This window comes from Lacerta agilis, chromosome Z (genome assembly GCF_009819535.1).
Source record: "Lacerta agilis isolate rLacAgi1 chromosome Z, rLacAgi1.pri, whole genome shotgun sequence".
Taxonomy (NCBI): domain Eukaryota; kingdom Metazoa; phylum Chordata; class Lepidosauria; order Squamata; family Lacertidae; genus Lacerta; species Lacerta agilis.
In genome coordinates, this window is record NC_046331.1 from 28,326,077 (window position 1) to 28,347,562 (window position 21,486).

Genomic DNA, 21,486 nt, shown 5'->3' on the forward strand with positions numbered 1-21,486 from the left:
GGAAATGTTATAATAGCACAAAGGAAATGTCTGTTACTATTCTTCGACTCACAGAGAATTGCCAAAGTGGTGTGTTCTTGGTTGGCTATTTACCAATATCCTCTGATTATCTATGGGTTTGTTTGGGTTGTTGTTTTTCCTTTGGCTGAGCAGCTGGCAATTAATGAGTTGATGAGAAATGGTCACAATGCAGTGAAATTAGTAAGTGAACATCTGGTATTAAAAGCTAATGCATGCTGAAGGTGGAGGTAGTCTTTCAAATTATAGTGAAACAAAAGTCCAGTTCGGGCCTGAACAGGAAATGCTTCTTGTAGGGGGCAGGGGTACAGGACCATCCATGCTGGCTCTGCCCCAAACATCCTATCCACTTACTTCCTAATCTTCTTGTGTTGGGTGGGGAAAGTCTGAAAGGGGCTTCTAATTGCGTTCACTTGGACATGAGTTGAAGTATTCATGCAGTTAGACACTCTTGATTATCAGAGTTCCCAACCATGTTGAGCATTCTATGTAAGCTCAGTGTTGAGAAGGTTGGGAACAGAGAGGGTGGAACTGGTGGACATTGGGACATGGTGGATGAGATGAGCTTTTGGAGTTAATGCCTTCAGGTTGGTAGTCCTTCCCCTCCCCCCACCCAAGGCATAATTCCTAAACAGGACTACTCATTTTATTGATACCAAAGTGCTTCCTCTGGAGGGACAACGACATTGTGTTAGAGCACATTCTTTGCATGCTCAGAGGTAGAGCAGGTGATCCACATTCAGAAAGTCCAAGGTTAGCTTTCTGTTTCCAGTTTAAAAGCAAGAGGTAGTTAGTAGTCGGAAAGATCCCTGACAGTCATGGTACACAGTAGTCTGGTAAGCCTTTAGTAAACCAAGTGGTAGGTTAGAAAAGTGTGAAGTTCAGATCATTACTCCAGGGATATGCTGTGGATGAGAAGCTTTGCTGTGTACATGGAGGTCCCCCAACTCCACTGTAAGAGCTTCATTCATTGGGATTGCCCCCTGTGTTGAAAAGAATGGGAAAGTCTACATTCCTGAAGCTAAATATGCAGGTTGTAGCTCACATGAGGCTCTGAATTGAAACACATCTTTCCAATGTAAGCCTGATTTATACTTTACCTGTGGCATGGTTGTCACTTCCTGGTGGTGGGATTCTATGGAACATTTGGATGATTCTCTCGTGTGGTTACAAGGATTACATGGGCAAAACAGTTCAGAGCTCCACCATTTCTGAATATTTGTGGGGAGTGGGAATGTGATGGCTAGTCACTCCCAACACAGAAATGCTCATTTGGTCATACCCCATGATACCTCTGCATCCATTTAAATGTATAAAAGTGCCCACTGTTCTCATGTTGCTTTCACAAATTTAGCTGAACATGTGGGTGCCAGGGGGCATAGACAGAGAGATGTGCCAATATTTAGGCAAGGCTGTTCAGCACAGTACATCTTTCCCTCTCACATGTTCTATGAATGCATGGGGAGGTTCTTTGAAAAGACTATTTCAAAAGGATACAATGGTACCTCGGGTTATAAACACTTTGGGTTACAGACTCCAATAACCCATAAGTAGTACCTTGGGTTAAGAACTTTACCTCAGGATGAGAACAGAAATCGCGCCCCAGTGGCGGGAGGCCCCATTAGCTAAAGTGGTACTTCAGGTTAAGAATGGACCTCTGGAATGAACCAGAGGTACCACTGTATTTGGCTGTCAAAAGATTGACCCAAAGGGGATGTGTCCCTTTGAGCTACCCTTGATTCAGCCTTCAGCTCCTTGCGTGGCAATGTCCCTCCCTCCCCGTGGGAAATAATGACACGTGAGACGTAATATAGGTTTAATGGGCAGAAAGGCCACAACTTTATTGGTTATGGATGTTGAGTGGTATTGGCTTAGGCATTGGACCCTAACCGACTATATCCGACCCCAACCCGTGTGTTGGAAGTCCAGGAAGGGTTAACCACCAGGAAGGAGCCCAGTGATGCGTATCTCCTGGAACTCCCCCTGTGATCACTGTTAGGGGTGTGCCTTAGGCCCTAACCTCCCTAGGCTTCGGACAGGGCCACGCCTTTGGAATCCTTTAATGGAATACCCTTCAAATGAGGGGCAGGTGATGGTGCTACCTCCCCTTCTCACCTCTGTTGATGTTTTCCAATGCCTAACTGCCACTCAAGCCTAAAGAACTCACCGCCAATACCCTCAAACCCACAACCAACACATAATTATGTCTGCCAACCAAATATCATTTCCTGCATTTGATAGATGCACACCACCATCGTGGTAAAGGGACACCTCGCAGCATTTTATGTCGGGTTGCCGGATAACCTGACCCTTCAGTGTTATCATCCTGCGCGCAACAGAACTGTCCAAGAGCCTCCTAGCTTTGTTTAAGGCAAGAGGGCAATGCCCATCGTGCCACCAGCACCTCTGAAGCAGTGATGACCATAATAGCATAAGGTTTGGAAAAGCCGCAAGCTGTTCGTCAAAGTCCCTGAACATCGTTCACTTTAAATCAACGGATTTGCAGTAGGCCAGGTCATTTTCGCCAATCTGTATGAGCAAAGCATCAGGGGGACCTTGTGAGGTGGCCCTGGTTTTCACCATTGGCAGGAGTTCATCCCATTGCATTCCCCTTCTAGCAATCCAGGACACTCTGACTCTTTCTGGTAGGCCAAGACCGCAACCAAGACCGGAATTGATCGCCCGCTCATGGGCCCAGTGGACTATGCTGTGGCCACATATCCACATGCGCAGTGGATGGTTATCTGAAAGTAAAAGGAAGGATAACAACTGGGTCAGGAGGATCACTAGTTGGTTACCGGGTATCCCAAACATACCCCTTGTAGGCGTTAGACTTCCACCGCCCTAAGTCTTTTATCCTTTCGGCTGACAACCCCAGATGTACGGCAGTAGTCGGGGCGCCTATTCTGAAAGAGTGGGCAGCAAACTCGTTAGGCTGGTGTCCAGTGTTTGCAATGGCCTTGCGCATGACGTGTGCGAACTGGTGAGCCGGGAGCTATCTTGGTGAATTAGCAACGGGCCCAGGCCAGCTGGCCTTACATAAAGGAATCTCCTGGTGTCCTTTACCGGGCAGGGTCCCCTTTGTCCAGTTGCCAAAAGGCATGTGCGGAAGTAGCCTTCTGAGAAGTGCAGCCTCAAACAGGTATAATAACATTAAAAACACCACAGTGAAAACATCACATTGAAGAGATAATTTACATTACCAAAGGTATTCAGTGTTCATCTGGAAGCCTCACTTTCCCTATAAAATCACAATCTTGAAGTTTCTTCATTTATGTTTTCAGAAAGATCCTGAAGCAGGGTGATGTTGTTATGCTGCCTCCAGTTTCATTAGTGAGTTAACTCCCACATTGCCCTGCCCAGAAGATCACAAGAAGAATAGCATAAATTAAAAAGAAATATCGAGACAAATGTATGAATAAAATTTCCAGTATTCAGACAGAGCTGCAAAACCCACTTGTCAGCAGAGAAATGCCATTAAGTCCTTTAGGAACTCATTAATAGATTAACATTTGGATGAGTAATTATAGCTGCACTAGAAATAAAAATAAACAAGCAAGCCTTAGCATCACAGCTCCTCTAAACACTTGGCACACAAGTGAAGATCAATACTATGAAATATCACTACTGGAAGTACTAAGGTCAAGTTGATTATGTCAAGAATAGATATGCTCTGCATGTGTGTGTATCTGTGTGTTATGTATATGTTGTTGTGAGTTTGGCTGACTTGATAGTCACTGTGAATGGGTAGTTTGGGCCCTAGCAAAAGCCATCTTCTGTCATGTGGTACCCATTGGTACTGAACTTATAAAGGGGCTATGCAGAATGCATGGACTAACACACTACTGATAACCACCACTCCCCCATGGTTGATGCATGATCTTATCCATTTGAAGCAGACATGGGTGTATATGCATAGGGTTCCATCCATGGAAATGGGAGTGCTAATGTCAGTACTTCCACGTGTATGAATCCCTTTAGGGTGTTGGCATCTAGTGGGAACAGTTAGCCAGTGCATTCCAGACAGCCCCTTAACTAATTCATGGGTGACTTACATTTAAAACAAATACATAAAAATGCATATAAAACATCAATATTCTCATGCAAACTCCTACAGTTAAATCACACACACACACACACACACACACTTACTTGCACGCACGCGCGCTCACACACACAACCACCACTTGCCCAATAACAGCTACAGAAAGCTTTGGCAGCACAGTAACAGCACTAAAGTAGGACTAAAGGTAATCTTAAATGCTTTTTAATGACTGGATGGTCTGTTGAAGTTCAGCAGTTCAATTGCAGGGGAGTGGGGTGGAGTATGAGAAAAATGTCCTGCAGGTTGCTTTTCTGTACATGTGTTAGAAGGGGATACAATGGGAAATAGGACACTTATAGGTAAATGATAATGTTGTTGTTATTATTATTAAGCCCATATGTGTTTGTCTATTTTAAACTGGCAGCAGTTTCAGTTTGTATGGAATGAGAGAGGAACAGAGAGAACTGGTAATTTCTCGACGGAGCTGTTTATTAATTATTTTACTTTGAACAATGTATATAAACTGTTCAACTTTTAAAAAATGCAAAGCAATGTACCAAAAGTAAGAAAAACATTGCATAATAAAATAATATAAAAACAATAAGAAATGCAATAATTTCACATATCCAGAATAACTAGCAATATACATGACTCTCAGACTAATCTTGGAAAGCCTTGGTAAAGAGAAATGCTTTTAGAATGGTAGCATAGAAGGCAAGGCTGTGCCACCTGGCTACTGGAGCATCAGGTGGCAGATGTTGGTGGCGTGGAGTGGTGGCAAAATGTTAGTGCACAGTTGAGTTGTCTTTCATTCTTACGCCATCCTGATGCCCTTCTGTGCAGTGAAGGACGCTGTCCCTTTGCCAGTGCTGAAGCAAGATTCAATTACCACCACCTTCCCTACAGACCCTCTCAGGTGTTAAGATTGGAAAAGCAGCCCTCTTAATACTCATTCCACCCTAAGAAGTTCTGCAGGTGACAGCTGAGGAGAGGGCATTATCTGTGGTTTGACTGGTGCCTTCGTTATACACCTTTAGGTGCCAGGCTAAAATGTTCTTCTTTAACTAGGCATTTGGCTGATTCACATCTAATGCCTTTTTAAATGTGTTGTCGAAGGGGAGGTGGTTATTGGTTGTCTTTGTTTTGATTTTTAGTATGGATGGATGGGTGAACGGACGGACAGACAGACAGATGATAGATAAATAGATAGACACACACAGAGAGAGGGGGGGAGAGGGAGAGAGAGAGATGATAGTAATCTTATGTTGTTAACCGCCCTGAGATCTGTGGGTATAGAGCAGTATACAAATTTTAATAATGATAATAATGATAACCAGCACTTTGAATTGAACTGGAAGCCAGCACAGATTAGACAAAGATAAAGTAATGTGGTCCCCCAAAAAAATCCCAGATAGTACTCTTGCCACTGCATTTTGCACTAGTTGAAGTTTCCAAACAATCTTCAAGGGTAACCATGCAGGTCTACTTTATCTAGGAAAGGGTGCAGTTGGTACTCCAACCAAAGCTACCCTGGTCCTTCAAGTAGAGTGCAATCCTATCGACAGCAGGCTTTAGTTTTGTGGTAAAGGTAAAGTTACCCCTGACCGTCCAGTCACGGACGACTCTGGGGTTGCAGCGCTCATCTCGCTTTACTGGCCGAAGGAGCCGGTGTACAGCTACCAGGTCATGTGGCCACCATGACTAAGCCGCTTCTGGCTAACTAACCAGAGCAGTGCACAGAAACGTTTTGTTGTAGCAATCTTCTAATACAGGAATGGGAAATCTGTGGCTCTCTGGTACCCCTGCAATTCCCACCACTCCTGACCATTGGCCATGCTTGGCTGGACCTGACAAGAACTGGAGTCCAAGCACCACAGGTTCCCCTTGCACTTGTCTGATATTTTCTTCTCTCTGAGTGAGTAGTAATTCGCTATTCAGAAGGAAGCCTTTAATGTTAGGCTAGCGGAACAACAGCTATTTTCAGGAGAACAAAACTGAAATACATGAAGAGTGACACGGGGCTGTAAAATTCAGAAACGACAGAATGAAGTCATCAAGGTGTAAAAAAAAGATTTCAGGCTTTGAGCTTTGCAATTTTTCTATTGAAATGTCCTCATTGATTTGTTACAAATACTGTTAACCCTGTGTTTGGAAAATGGCGGGGACATTATCGCTTGTGTTCTCATTTGTAATAAAATAGATTAACTTGCTGTGAAATTTTAACTAGACGGAGACACAACAGTAGCTACCTAATGAACCACAGCTCATTGCTGTTAAGTAGCTTAATAGATGCATACTGATTACGGGGCTGAAAAATGGATCTGTTTACGTGCAAAGAAGAAACTGCTCGCATATATTAAGGGGTAAAAAGAGAATCACAACCGCCTTCCATTATAGAGAACGTCTCAATCCACATCTCGGTTCTCATTGCTGGGTCTTCATTTATCACCAAGTGCCATCTAAATGTAGTTTGTCAAGAGTCCAGACCTCTAGGGAGCTCCACTACTGCCTACCTGGGAAATGGAAATCCTTCTCGCATCAAGCATGTGTCCACATGTTTACCGGTAGTTAGCAATGATGCAAATTTGCTTTCTCTTTCCAAAAGGGTTCATTATTTGCAAGTTAAGCTGTTCTGTCATTGTTCCATTAGGCCAGAGACTACAACTCTCATCTTTTCTGACCATTGGCCATGCTGGCTGAGGTTGATGGGAGTTGGAGTCCAACAACATCTGGAGGTCCACGGGTTCTGCTTTAAAGTTTTGAATCAAAGGGGTTCTTTGGGGAGAGTAAGGGATTGGAGACCAAGAAAAAAAAAACTATTCAAATGCATGCAATAGATGGGAAGAATTCAAAAACAGAACCAACACTTCTTTGTTTCTCTCTCAGGTCCTTTCTCAGTTTAGGTAATTTAATCCAGAGGCCATTTTCACTACTCAAAATAGTAGTGCCTATTGTTCTCCTCCTTTTCTTACCAATATAGTTATATTCTTTGCAATAATATCCTACAGGCCCCCTGGGAAGAGAGAAGGAAAAAACACCCAATGTTTGTTTCAAACTGATTTAAATCAAAAATGCCCTCAAGATACAGAGGCACAAAAGGCCTTGAATAGATTACGATCTGTTTAAGGTTAACAAATATTTTTAATTAGTAGACAAATAGTACAGCAATTAAATGCTTCTCTTTTAAGTTTTATTAGTTATTGTATGTTCATTAAATAAGAGATAATGAGTTAAAAAGCATGTCCGTTGAGGATTAACCACTGTATAATAGATAGGCATCTGTTACATGATTTTGAGGTTCACTTGGCATTGAATGTCCCATAACTATCCTATTAAAAAAACGAATTTCAGGCAACATTTTCAGCGCAGTGTGTTTGGAACAGACAAATGCTACGTATAGTATTACAGTTAGGAAACTCTGTTCTAGAGCCCCCTGCACAGCCGCCTGCTGCAAGCAGAGCTTGAAATATGAGGCCTGATTTAGTAGCGTGGTAACTTAACACATTGCCAAAACAGAGGAAGCTTCTTTATACTGAGTCACACCATTAGACCATCTAGCTCAGTGCTGTGTACACTGACCAACAGCAGCTTCGAAGATCTAAGAGGGGGCTTTTCCCCAGCCCTACCTGAAGAAGCCAGGGATTGAACCCGGGGCATTGTGCATGCAGAACAGATGCTCTACCACTGAGTAGTGGCCCTCTCGTCCCAAGACAACATGCATGTATCACAAACAGAGGACACAAAGAGGATAGATTTACATAAAATTTGCATGTGTTAATTTGTAGGTATAGATGCAAAATTGGAAATAATTACTGTAATTTAAATAGTGGGTTGAAACTCTGACCAGCTGACCAGTGTGCCTGCTTAGTCTGCTGTCCAGCTGCTAACTACTAATGGGCAGCTTCAGGACTCCTGATCTCCCTTCTTTTTTATCTTTAAATTGGACCTGGATCAATCAGCACTTGAAACAGAGAACTGTATTCCGTATAGTAGGATACTTTACTGACTAGGGAAGCCGAAGCCTAAAATAAAAAATCACTGGGCAGGGTCTGGCATCGGCACGGAGAGAGATCAGAGCTGCAACAGGTGGCGAGAAAGAGGTCTTTGATGGATCTAAGGACAGAGCCTCTCAGACTTTGGCAAACCTTGAGGCAGAGCCTAGCAGATGTAGGTGGACCCAATCCGTAGAACAGAACACAAAGCAATTCAGCAAAGTTGTGCAGCAGGAGTGGCTAGCCTTTGGCTCCCCAGATGCTCCTGAACTACAACTCCCACTATTCCTGGCCATTGATCATGCTGTTTGGGGCTGATGGGAGTTGTAGTTCAGCAAGATCTGGAGAGTCATAGGCTACCGCACCCCTGGTATACAGCATAAAAATGCATTGAGGGTAAAATATACTGTCCTTTGGGTAACTGATCTTGAAAGTGTATTCTAAAGTAACACCAAATACTATTTGATTGCTTTAATTGCTTACTATGACATGGTCATCTCACATAGCCACTGCCTTAGCTTGTGCCCCAGGTATTAAGGAGTGGAGTTAAAGCACTCCCCCCCCCACCTCTCTGGGCTCTTTTCCACCTTTGACTTTCTCTCACCAGAGCACTCTGGGGCAGGTTGATGCCTGGCTGCCTTATGAACAGCCACCTACAGCACTCTCCTTACCTGCTATTCCCAGCAGTCTCGAGTCCCTCTTGTATTTAAAGGCACTGCAACAGAGCCGTGCCAGCATACATTCCTGCTCTCCCTCTTGACTACCCTTGTCTGCCTCTTCTCCTGAGGCACCTAGGATAGTACTGTCTTGGCAGATATTTGTGTGTGTTCTGATAGGTTTGGGGGATGGCCTAGCTATCAGTCTGAATTGGGGAAGCAGTGATGTACTCCAAATACTTTATTTTAATGTGCTTCTTCTTTCTAAAGGAGAGAATTCATGACAGCCCTTCACCAGCCCCATCCATGGAAGAGAGTCAGCGTCCCGGGAGTCATGCCTCTTCACACCAGAGCAGCAGCATTTCAAGTTCTCCATCGCAGCTTGACAACACATCAGATAGAATTGGTTGGTACCCTATTCATGTTGACTGTTATGATGCCACTGATGTTTGGAAGTGTCCTTTGTCAAAGATCTCTCACAAGAGACAGGTGGAAAGAAAGCTAATTGTGGGAAGTGAGCATATATCCAAAGGATGCAAACAAGCAATAATGACTGCGGTTGGCAGTGACATTTAATCAATTAGATTAGCCACTTAAGAGCACAAGCCTAAGATTGTTCTCAGAGAAGTTCATCCCAATGTTGAGTTCAGTTGGATTTATTCCCAAGGAAGATTGCACACTAAAGAAGGTGCACCAATTTTAAGTGGACAGAGGGATATGAAACAAGCTTGAATCCAATCTAATTAGGTAACAGTTATAATTAGTATTTCCTCACAGAATATGCTCTGGTTGGTTTCAGCCCTGAAAAAATTAGGAAACAGATTATATTAGTTTAGGAGAGCTCCTGCAAGTCCGAGTAAAGAATACTGAGGCTACCTACGTTCTTATGGTCTCAGTCTGCAATCTGATTGCAACCTGAAAATCGCCATATTTATTTTAAAAATGTTTTCTCTCTGACAACAAACATTCACCAGAGTCATGTAAAGTATGTTATTGATAATAATAATATTTTAGAATAGAATTTTAATAGTTCTGTTAAGTATGACAAATGTAATTTTTAATCAGTGGAGAAGATAAGAAAGCCAAATATCATATAGTTGCCTCATCCATGTGATTTTACAGGTGCTACATTAAAAAAAATAATCTCAGTGGCACAGATTATTGTCTTTGAACTGTCATCCATCAGTTTGGGTTGTTAACCATCTAGCTGTCTATATCTGTCTATTAAGTGAGAGGAATTACAGATAATTACCAATTCCTTAAATCCTCTGGTCTATTAAAAGCATTTTTCTTCCGAAATGATTTCAATGAATCACTCTTCTTAATTAGTTAATCTGAACATTTCAGAGGAAATCACTCATGTCTCAACTCATTTGCAGTTTTTCACTTTCTTCGTGATTTTCTTTGTATTGTGCTTGCAGGCTTATATTCCCCTGTCTGCAAGAATTGGTAATTCCCTCCCTCCAAAATAAAAATAAAAATCCATTCATTTTGTCCATACCCCTAGACTCCCATTTCTCATGTGTGTGGCTAATGGATGGAGGGTGCGCATTGCTATTTTTTCTAGAAAAATAGGTGCCAAAACACACCATGAACACCTCCCTCATTCTCTTATAATGGCAATGGTGCCCACTGGAAAGGTGCCGGAACTCAGTTCCGGTGAGCTCCTGCTGAAAAAAACCCTGGGGGGTGGCATGGAGCTAAGCCTCATGGTCTTTCCCATGGCAAGTGTGCTTATCTGGCTCTTCCCTTCTCACAGAAAGCAGAGCCCCCTGTTCTCCTGTATGCAATTGGGAGCCCCAGTGATGTGGAGAAAGGGCCATTGGGAATATAGCTAGCTGCAGATATTCACTGAACATGGAGATGTCATTGTAGCAGGGCACAGGGATGTTGGAGTACAGCTGTTGGAGAGGGGGCAGAAAACACAGCCCCAGTCTACCTTTAATGTATTAGGCTTTTATATGGAGGGAGTAATGTGGGCTCCAACACTAGGTGCCTTCTGACACAACCACTTCAGAATTGATCATACAAGGTGCATGAGCAAATGGTGCATATGAATTTTTTTTTTGAACTTGTGAATTTTGTCCAACATGGTACAAAATATGGGAACTGAGCATTTTTTTAAAAAAAGTGAAAGATAATTCCCAGAAATGGTGGTGATTTATATTTGAATGATCTAACTGGTGTGCATTTTCACGTTCCATGGCAATTTTGCAGGCATCCATTACTAGACTCCAGTTGCCAGAATTTATCACAAAGCAGGGATGGAGAACCTTTGGTCCTCTGGGTGTCAGACTACAACTCCCATCATCCTTGGCCATTGGCTAGGGCTGATGGGATCTGAAGTCCAGCAACATCTATAAGGCCACAAGTTACCTATCACTGACATAGGTGGGGGAAAGTATTTTGCAAATTCACTTAGAGATGAATTTAGGAAATAGTATTACTTGGTATTTCAGAGAGCATAAATGGATTGCCATTTGAATACACCTCAGGCAGATTAGTAGAATGATGATAAAGGAGACAACTAAATATTTATGTGAAAGCATCTGTAGTAGGAAGAGTAAGTATCCATCCTGCTAAGGCTTCCTTCAGTTCACACAATCCCACACTGCGATCATGGTGGGGTTAAGCCTTAAAGGACACCTGTGGATTCTTTGCAGTGGCCATAAAGTTAACTATTCTGGTTTCTCTGGCTGGGATGTAATGTAGCCCAGTCAAGGGCCACCAGTGGAAAAAGGACACCGAATAACTAAAAGGAAGCGCTCTGAAGGCCCTTTCCCATCTGACTTTCTATGAATTGGCCAGCTATGTTGAAGCTCTTGGGCTTCACAAATCTCTTACCCACCTGCTAAAGCAGTGTTCATTATAAAACCTGATCCTTGGTGGCAGGTGTGCGGAACAATACATTTCCAGTTCCTGAATAGCAATCTCAAGAAGATTGAGTGCCCCCAAGAATATAGTAATTGCTCTTCACTGTTGTACATTGAGGATATTGTTTATAATTTTGGCAAATATGCAGGTCTATGTCCCTTACTCCTTCTCCTTCTTCACTCTGTAATGCCTTTTCTTTTAGGCATGCTGCCAAATAATAGAGAGGGTGAACCTGTGGATCAAGACCCTGGGCCCAACCCAAAGAAACTCCTGAAGGAAAAAGGTAATGTCCTCTCATGTTTTGTTCTTCACAAAGGATCACAGACTGGATTCACTGCACTCTTCCTGTCCGTTGAAAAACGATCACAGTAGCTCAGTTTGTAGTTTTCATTAGGTTTCAGATTGCAATTAGATGCCGTTTGTTGCAAAGGCCCCTCCCCATGTACTCTGTCTTCTAACCATGGAGAACAAACAAACAAACAAACCCTGTCTGGTTCATAGGCTACAAGTTCTGCTTACATGGTTGAATCAGTTGTTAGGGATATTGATGAGCTTCTTTCATATAGAGGTAAAACAGCTGATCCAGACCTCTGAGGCCTCAAGTTTCATGGAAATTAACACACCAGAGAAAGGGACAGACAGAAAAGCAACCCACAAGTATAGGCGTGGAGTTCAAAAGAGCCAGGTTTTATTTATTGGGAAGAGAGCATTTACGCAGGTTGACAAACATAATACATAATTTCAACACAAAGATAGATGTTGATGCACTTGGATAGGGATATCTATTCCTGAATAGTTCTGGAGGACCAAGACCAAGTTTAGTGCAGTGGGAGCCTTGAGATATTAGGGTCTTGAGCTCCATAAGGCTACATATATCAAATCCCGTATTGAAATACCCATCTGGTTCCTTCTTGTCTTGCCTTCAGACACCAGATCAAGACACTGTTTTTCAGTATACTTTTGCTGTCCATGGTGAAGGACAATAACACACACACACACACACACACACACACACACACACACAAAATGTCACGTACAGAAGCTGCCTAGTCTGGCAGCTGAATCTTACTTTGATAGTGGTAACAGGATAGTGTCCTCCACTCTACCTGAGGCTACTGCATTGATAAGGGTGCAGCATAGGCTCAGAAGCACAAAGGGACATAACCACCAGGCCCTTGGTCCACCTAGTTCAGTATTGTCTACAGTGACTGGCAGCAGCTCTCCGAGGTGTCAGACAGGGAGCAAAATAATAATAATTCCCAGCTTCACCTGGAGGTGTCACGGGTTGAACATGCCACCTTCTGCATGTCAAGCAGATGTTCTACCTCTGAGCTATGGCTGTTCCCTTGTAACATGGCTCTTGGGAATGTGCCCCAGCATTTGTCACCTGAGTCTTCTGCCTAACAGGTGGTCATCTTTTCAGAGTTAAGTCCTGGTTTTGCTGCTGCTTCTTTTTCCCAGTTTTACTGGTTGCTGCATTCATTGAAAAGTGTGTGTGTGTGTGTGTGTGTGTGTGTGTGTGTGTGTGTGTGTTTTTTTTCAATGTCTGAGCTTTCTGGGGGTTTTTGTTGCTTTGAAGGACCATATGAATGGAAAAGCAGAGTGAACATGTTTACATAAATAAATTCATGTATAATATGGTATGCAAAAACAGATTAAATATGAATATGACTAAAGATTTTGAGTGCTTACTGTGACTCAACAAGTTGGCTGACAGTTGCATTTCTGAATACAGTTTTTTTCCTAGAACACCCAGTTTTGGAGTGAGCCGTGGCTACAGATTATTGCAAGTTATATGGCAAAATTATACAAATATTGATTCACACTGCACCAAAATTATACCAAGCGGATGAATATTAAATAGGGAATGCCAGTTCAGGAGTGTAAATTCTGCAGTCTTATCTGGGCAGTGCCTTGTAGCTTACCTATATACTTCTGTTACTTGTGTTTTGTATACAGTATTTCCTTCTGTAATATTTGTATATTTGTATGAAATGTGAGCCTCATTTTTCATACCCTGACTGTTTGTCTTTACCGAGAAAAATAATAATAATAGTAGTATTTATTCCTGTGAAGGTTTTCAAAGTTATTATTAAGGTGGTATGTAGTTAACTCAAAATTATCAACATTTATTAAGTATGACAAGTCAGCAATTTACACAAGCATGGCAAACATATGTTTTCACATCTGGTTTGAGTAATATCATCATGATTTTTAAAATGATTTATAGCTCTGCAGGCCATAAAATGCCAGCTTTGCTGTAGCTTGGAGTTTTTCAGTCATTGAGCAAATTACTAAAAGCGTGTACCGGTAATGGGGGCAGGGTGGGGGAGCAGGGGAACGAGGGAGAGATGTTTGCCCGCGTCTTAAATGTAACTCCAAAAGTTTGGTATTCCATAACAATTAGCAGGGCAACTCGTGCAAAATTCAGCTACAGTTGTTAACACTCCATATTAAGAAGCACTAAAATGCCGACAAGGTGATCTTGTTCCTCAATTGGTAGGGAGCAGAATTCAGAGTATGTCCCTGTAGGATGCCACAATAATCAGGACCACCTAGGGGCGGGGAAGAGGGGTTACAGGTCCAGATCCAGCAGGGGAGACAAACAGTGAGCTTTCATTTAATAAATAAATAAATAAATGTGTTCCTAGCTCATGTGGAATGAAAGTTATGAAGCAAAATGCGCAGGCACCATTTGAAGCAATTAATTTGTTAGTTATGAGCTTACCCTTTCAGTGTGTTTCACCAGTGAGTGAAGTCAGAGGTGTGTTTGATGAACACTATAGAGAAGTGTAGAGTCACACAAACCAGAGAAGACACGAACATGGCTTCCTAATGCCCAAGGAAATCCCTTCTCCAGACAATATAGAAGAGATTTCCTGGGTCATTTTGAAGCCATGTTTAGGTGGGGTGGGGGCGCATGTCAAACTGGTTTTTCCTCTAGATTCAGACAATATCAAAAGGCTGCTCTGTTAATTTTTAAGGGACTTTCTGTGTCATTTTGAAGCTGCCCCATCATTTTCCATGAAGAAGTGATTGCTACCCAAATAATAATAATAATAATAATAATAATAATAACAACTGAGAAATCAAGAACTGCAGTGCTGTGGCGACAGGGCAGTAGTGTGTCCTCTGAAAATTAGCAGCAAAAACAGGAATTCATGCTCTTTCTAGCTCAGATTAAGCTTCATGCTATCTTCTTCTTCTTCTTCTTCTTCTTCTTCTTCTTCTTCTTCTTCTTCTTCTTCTTCTTCTTCTTCAGTATGTGGGTATCAAGTAATTGCCCTGCTAATGGAAATAAAATCCATCGTTAGCATATATTGCAAGGAGCAGGAGAATTGTTCTCGGCGAAGTGTAGGTTATGTCGTCCATGCAAAGTAGCCCAGTGTTGCTATACTTATGGGGGGGGGGCGAGTAGTGTATGATGAACCCCTTGCAGTGTAGTACAGTGTTGCTATTCAGTCTCTTTTAGGTAAATGCAGTTGGTGGAGGCAGGGGTTAAACTTATAGCAGCAATGGGCAAGGCAGGTGATTAATGGCTTTAACGCCCATAGAGGGAAAATAGGGGGATTCATCAAAGGCTGAAATACTTTTTGTTCAAAACAAGAAAAAGAAAGTGGTAGCTGTTTGACTTGTTCTGATAACATTGCTGTAGATATTAAGGAATAAATAAATGATCACAACAAATGTTTTTAGAATGTGCAGCTTGCTTTTTAAGAATTTAATGTTGATTTCTCCAGGCCTGGGCTTAGTTGCTGTAAATCATCAATCTCCTTTGATCACAACCCCCGTCCAAAATGTACTGTATCTAGTACTGCTAACGTAAGATCTGCTGATGAAAGCTCTACAGCAACACAACCAGTTTACAACTCATGAAACTTAAGTTCTTTCCATCATTCAGGATTGGCACAGGAGCAAGAGCAGGGCTCTTGAGCTGTATGGCAGGCAGAAATCCACCAGGTTAGGCATTTTCTATTATGGAAATAGCTCCTGTTGCTCTGTCGCAGCTCCTGCCAACCTAGCAGTTTGAAAGCATACCAACGCAAGCAGATAAATAGGTACCGCTGCAGCGGGAAGGTAAACCACATTTCTGTGCACTCTGGCTTCTGTCACAGTGTCCCATTGTGCCAGAAGTGGTTTAAGTCATGCTGGCCACATGACCCGGAAAGCTGTCTGTGGACAAACACCGGCTCCCTTGGCCTGAAAGCAAGATGAGCACCACACCCCATAGTCACCTTTGACTGGACTTAACCATCCAGGGATCCTTTACCTTTTTTACCTTTACATCTATGGGGAAAGCTTCACCTGTTGGCATTCTTTCTGTCAGATATCTTTTTATTTTGTGTACCCCATCCCTCCTACAAAAGAGGGTATGAATGTTCTTATGGCACAAAGTGTATGCAAGTTTTTGTACACTTTTGAGTGTGAGAAGGAGAGCCCAATTCACATGTAATGTTCTGGGCCCCTAAAAATCATGTCGGCAGCCCTAAGTTTAATTCTCCCCTTCAGTATTATGTAGTCTCTATAAACTGGAAAATTTGAATATGTTCAAAACAGGCAAGGGAAATAACACACCAACCCTTTCCTGCATTTTTGAACATATGACACTTTTGTTTAGCTGAGGATGGGTAAGTTAGTTCATGTCATTTTTGCATGTGTTCATCATAAGTCAATTCCATTTCTGCTTTAATCTGTGAATTTTAAATTTTTCTTTTAATCTGCATGAAAATTTAGCATTTAAACACACATTTAAATATCCACTCTAAAATGTATTTTTGCCTCAAAATATGCACTTTCAAACATACTTTGAGCCAAAAATCACACCAACCGTTTCAGGATTTGTGAAACCTGGTAAATAGCTAACTTCCAAACCAGACATGGAAGGTACAACTGAAGTCTGTTCATAGTAGTTTTTACGAACACCAGATTCCTCAATCGACCCAAGTTTTAGCAATAGATATCTGAGCTGATTTGTAACACTGTTTTTTGAAAAATCAGTTGCCTACAAATTTTGTGAAAGGGCCATATCCTTTCCCCATTTGTTTGTAGAGACTAGGTTGGATTTGGTAACTTTTATTATATAAGGGGTGAAATACTGTCTACCTGTGTCTATAAACCCTTAAATCATTCCCAGTTTTTGGGATAATGTACAAATCTCTCCCCCCCCCCCCCCGCTTTTTGTTTTGAAGTTTTATTCTGCATGGCATTGCAGTTTCTGATACTTTCAACTGTTCCAGCATCTGTTATTGTTGCTTTCAGAAACTTTGGAAGTAGTTTTGGGGAGGGGAGGGGTTGCAGTAATAACAGACAGTCTTTCAGATGGACTGTTTTCATTTTTGAGCAAGGGGTGAAAATTAATGAGTTGGAAGATAAGAAAAGATCAGTGATTTGGCTCAGGAACTTAGCTGACTTCCCCCCCCCCCAACTCCTTCTCTCTCAGCTTTTTTGGTGTGTTTGTTTTATATGATTCCAGCACCTACTCAACAGAATGCTGTCCAAGAAGAATCAGTCCCCCCCCCTCACTCGAACAGTCGCAGTCTAGAATATCAGCATATGTCTTTCGCTTCCCATGAGGTGATCCCAGACTTTATTCTCCCCAAGAAAGAGTAGCAAAGAAGTGGTTCATAAATGACACAAATCTAGAGGGCAAGCAGATGGAAAGGCAAACTAATATCCCGAGTTGCTGTTTCCACCAATATGCCACGCAAACTGATAAAAATGCTGATGGGCTTAGCATCTATAGCTTTTAAAGCTATAAGCTGAGATCTTTTTTTAAAAAAATTAAGAGATCTGAGTTTATGGTGGAGCACTCATTTGGTGAGGGAGTGATTTGTACAATAAAGCAATGGCTTTGGGAAAGGGCTGCAGTTCAGTGGTAGAGTGCAGAAAAGCCCAAAGTAAATTCCTGGTTGTCTCCAGGTAGGACTGGCAGAACCTCCTGCCTGAAACACTGGAGAGCTGCTGATAGTCGGTGTGAGCAGTACTGAGCAAGATGAACCAATGGTCTGACTAGGTGTGAGGCAGCTCCTTGTGTTCTTATGGGCTGACCCTGTGGTCTGCTGGAACAGACAAAATGTTAGGTGCATTGTGTGCTGGCAGGCATGTGGAATAGTGTCTTCTCCGTGGTGCCCCCCCCCCCAAAAATTGTGGAATTCGGTACCACGTGAGATCAAGCACATCCCGTGCCCCTCTACGCTTTTAAACAGGCCTTCAAGACTCAACATTGACTGAAGGCTCCCCATCTGTATCCTCAAAGGTGGGATATAAATCAAAACATTCAGAGGGACCAGCTCCCTTCCCTTCCCTCCTACTCGCACCAGTGCAGCACCAGGAGCAAAACACACAAATGTGAAGTACCTATTGTGAAGTGACCCTAGCAGCAGAATCCTATACATGCTTCCACAGATGTAAGGGCCATTGAGTTCACGGAAGCATACTGGTAGGATCAGGAATAGGCTGCCGGTAATAGTCCAGTGGCATTGGCAAGTATCTCCCCCACACTCCCGTCACAATTGACTGATGCTTCAGAACTAGTTGACAATAAACCTAATAGGCTAAGGCACTCTATAACTAACCTTTAAATGAGAAGAGCCCATTGTTCCTCTTGCAATTAATCCAGTGTTAAGGAATTTAATTGACCACAAGACTGCATTATTAAAGGAGCGGGGTGGGTGGGAAACGGTCACCCTAATTGAGACTTGAACCTGTACCCTTTATTTACTGTGCTGCTCAAGATGTGATTTAGGGGTTAATTGACTGGCTAGCATTTCCCTGGCTGCAATTATTTCCTCTAACCAGCGCTAAATGTGCACTGTAGCTAAGACTATTTTTAATGGCATCTTTTGCTATCAGCTCTTAGAATAGTGTCACAAGGACAGCCATGAAAGGCTGACTGGTGGGGCCATGGAAGGATATAAATAAAGAGATTCAAGGTTGTCTTTCAAGTTTCTAGTGAACACATCAAGAAAGAAAGAAAGCGGGTATTGATGTTGATTCACAGTTACAATGGAGGGTGGCTAATTTGCACGCGGCTGATCCACACATCCCGTAATTCACACGCAAACCTAAGCAACATCTTTGATGTCATAAGCAATGTTGAATTATCTTGGACCATTGCAGGCTCTTTGTCTTTTGCTAAGTCTTCATTAATCAATACAAAGCTTCTAACTAGCAGACTATTAAATGCCATCACTGGGAATGATCCCACCTCAGAGGTTGAGAGGCTTGTTTTTTTTGTTTTTTGTTTTTAACTTCACACAGAATATTTGGGTTTGCCTGATACATTGGAGCATTGTGCACTGTGTTAAGCTCTCAGCATCACAACCTAAGAAGAGTGGCAATACATTAGGGCCAGTCCAGTGTAGTGTTTTGCATTTCAGGCTACGACCAGGGAGGCTCAGGTTCAAATCCTCACTTGGCCATGAAGCTCACTGGGAGACTCTGGAATCTCTTGCTACTCAGTCCGTTTCACAGAATGTTTGTGGTGCCGAAATGGGGAGGAGAGCAGCATATGCTGCTTCCAGCTCCTTGGAGGAAAGGCAGAATACAAATTCAGTAAGTAAAAATCACGTTAAGAATGGTATGACATTGACTGCCAGATTTGGGGTGTTGCATGACTTATTCCTATGTGTCCTGTTTTTAGCTTCATATGGGGCATCTCACTAAATACAAAAACAGACGACAGACCTGTTACTGGTCTATATGGATCTTTGGTCTGAAGCAAGATTCCAGGGGGTTGGAGCATGCCCTGCTGTACCCAACATTGGGGTGAGGGGGAGAATGAGAGGCGAGAGTGACATAGATACACCTTCCTTACAATGGTGGTGCATGATGCCCAGCTGTGATTGCCACTTATTATGTCCTTTTCTTTAGCAGGCCTCCCTTGGCATGGTTGGCCCAGGGCAGCATCTTAGTTGATCATATTTCTAGACAAGAGCCAGCAGTGCAGTGCGGCTGCTAAAAAAGGTTAATGCAATGTTGGGCTGCATTAACAAAAGCAATAGTGTCGGGGTTAATAGTTCTATTTTATTCTATGCTGCTCAGGCCAACATCTGGAACGTAGCATCCACATTTTAAGAAGGGTGTTGACAAACAGGAGCATATGCAGAGGATGGCGATCCAGATGCTAAAGGACTGGGAAATTAAGTCCTGTGAGTTGAAGGAGTTGTGTACATAGTACATTTAGCCTGGAGAAGATTAAGTGGAAACAAGATAAGCATCTTTAGATGTATGGGCAGGTGACATGCAGAAGATAGAGCACATTTATTCCTCTGTGGTCACATTGCAGTTTATTCAGTTTTACTGATTGTCACTATCAGTTAATTTCTGCATTACATTTGAGCTTTCACATTACATTAAAAAAAGCCAGCTTCCAGAAAAATAGTGGAATAAAATGCAAGTTTAGCAAACAGATTTCTTCTTCTTTTTTTCTGGAACAAGTAACATATAAATGAGCACTAAATCTGTGCAATTGCATTCCACGATGTTTCTGGAAGTGGCTTTTGCATCGTGAAAATGCAGAAATTAACAGTTAGAGGAAACATGAGGATGGAACAAACCGCCGTGTGAACACAGCCTATTTCTCCAGAAGGAAGCCATCTGTCAGGGCTTCTACTAGCCGCATTCTGCCTTACAGGTCTTTTATCATTTTATCATTATCTTTTTTATTTTTATCATTATTATCACTGTTGTTATATAGATTTATTTTCCCTGACGGGACTCAATGCAGTTTACAGATATAAACAAGAACCACTAAAAGCATAGAAAACGACAGTACTTTAAAACAATTAAACATTAATATAATTATAATTATGTATGTAAATAAAGTATGTTTACAACATACAAATAGTTACACAAAAACAGCATGGTACCAGCCCTTTCGTTAAAAGCAGTCAGTTCCCAATTCCCAGGTTAGAATGTGAATTCTTTCTCTCTTGCCTGCTCCCTTCTGTTATTTTATTTAACAAAATCTTTTTACCACTTGATTGTAAAAACAAAACTGTTAAGTGGATTACAAAAATGTAGAATGAAACATTGAAATTATCAGTAACACACACACACACACACACACACCAGTTAAAATGGGTATTTAAAAGGATTATTAAAATCGACAGTATCTAAAAAGAGGTACAACATATGTAACAATATTTTAAAAAATGTTTTAAGCAGGTGACCAAAAGTGTATTGCAAAGCAATAGGCAGAGAATTCCAAAGTGCAGGTGCAGCCACAATAAAAGATTGATTTCATACAAGTGCAAGATGTGTATTGTGTAGCACTTGTAACAGTACCACTTACGCAAAACAAAGCGTTCAAACAGGCACATACGACGGGTTAAGGTGATCCCACAAGTAAAGTGGTCATAAGATGCTATGGGCTATATATATATGTTAATAGTAACAATCTGATCTTGGCCCGGTACTTATAAAACTTGATGGGCACAACTTCTTATCAGTTGGGTCCAGGCTTAGACTAAATTCCATGGAAATCCACGGGATTCAGCTGAACCCAGAGGCGTAGGAAGGTCGGGTGGTACCCGGTGCGAAAAATTTTGTTGTCACCCCCTCCCCATTGATTCCCCCCCTCTGCAAAAATGGTTTTACGTTACTTCATATTTTCTTACAAAGGAATAATAACAAGTAATAATAATAATAATAATAATAAACTTTTATTTATATCCCGCCCTCCCCGGCCGAAGTCAGGCTCAGGGTGGCTAACATCAGATACATAACATTGGTATAAAATCAAACAGTAATTAAATTACCTCCTAAAAACATCTCAAAATCAAATTAAAATCTAATTAGATGGCTTTCCACAGGGTTAGGGTTGGGAACAGTAAGTGCTTCACTGAACTGAAATTTCAGCCTTCACGACATAGGAAAACAGCCAAGTAAACAGCTATTT

General features: G+C 41.9%; 1 protein-coding gene across 2 annotated transcripts in view; it reads left to right on the forward strand.

Moving 5' to 3' along the window:
• DACH2 (dachshund family transcription factor 2) overlaps positions 1 to 21,486 on the forward strand; it is a 301,745-nt gene that overhangs the window by 235,239 nt on the left and 45,020 nt on the right. For both annotated transcript variants that reach the window (XM_033138097.1, XM_033138098.1), the window contains exons 6-7: positions 8,982 to 9,117; positions 11,788 to 11,868. In XM_033138097.1, the coding sequence (XP_032993988.1) occupies positions 8,982 to 9,117; positions 11,788 to 11,868 (217 nt within the window). The remainder of the gene's footprint in view (positions 1 to 8,981; positions 9,118 to 11,787; positions 11,869 to 21,486) is intronic.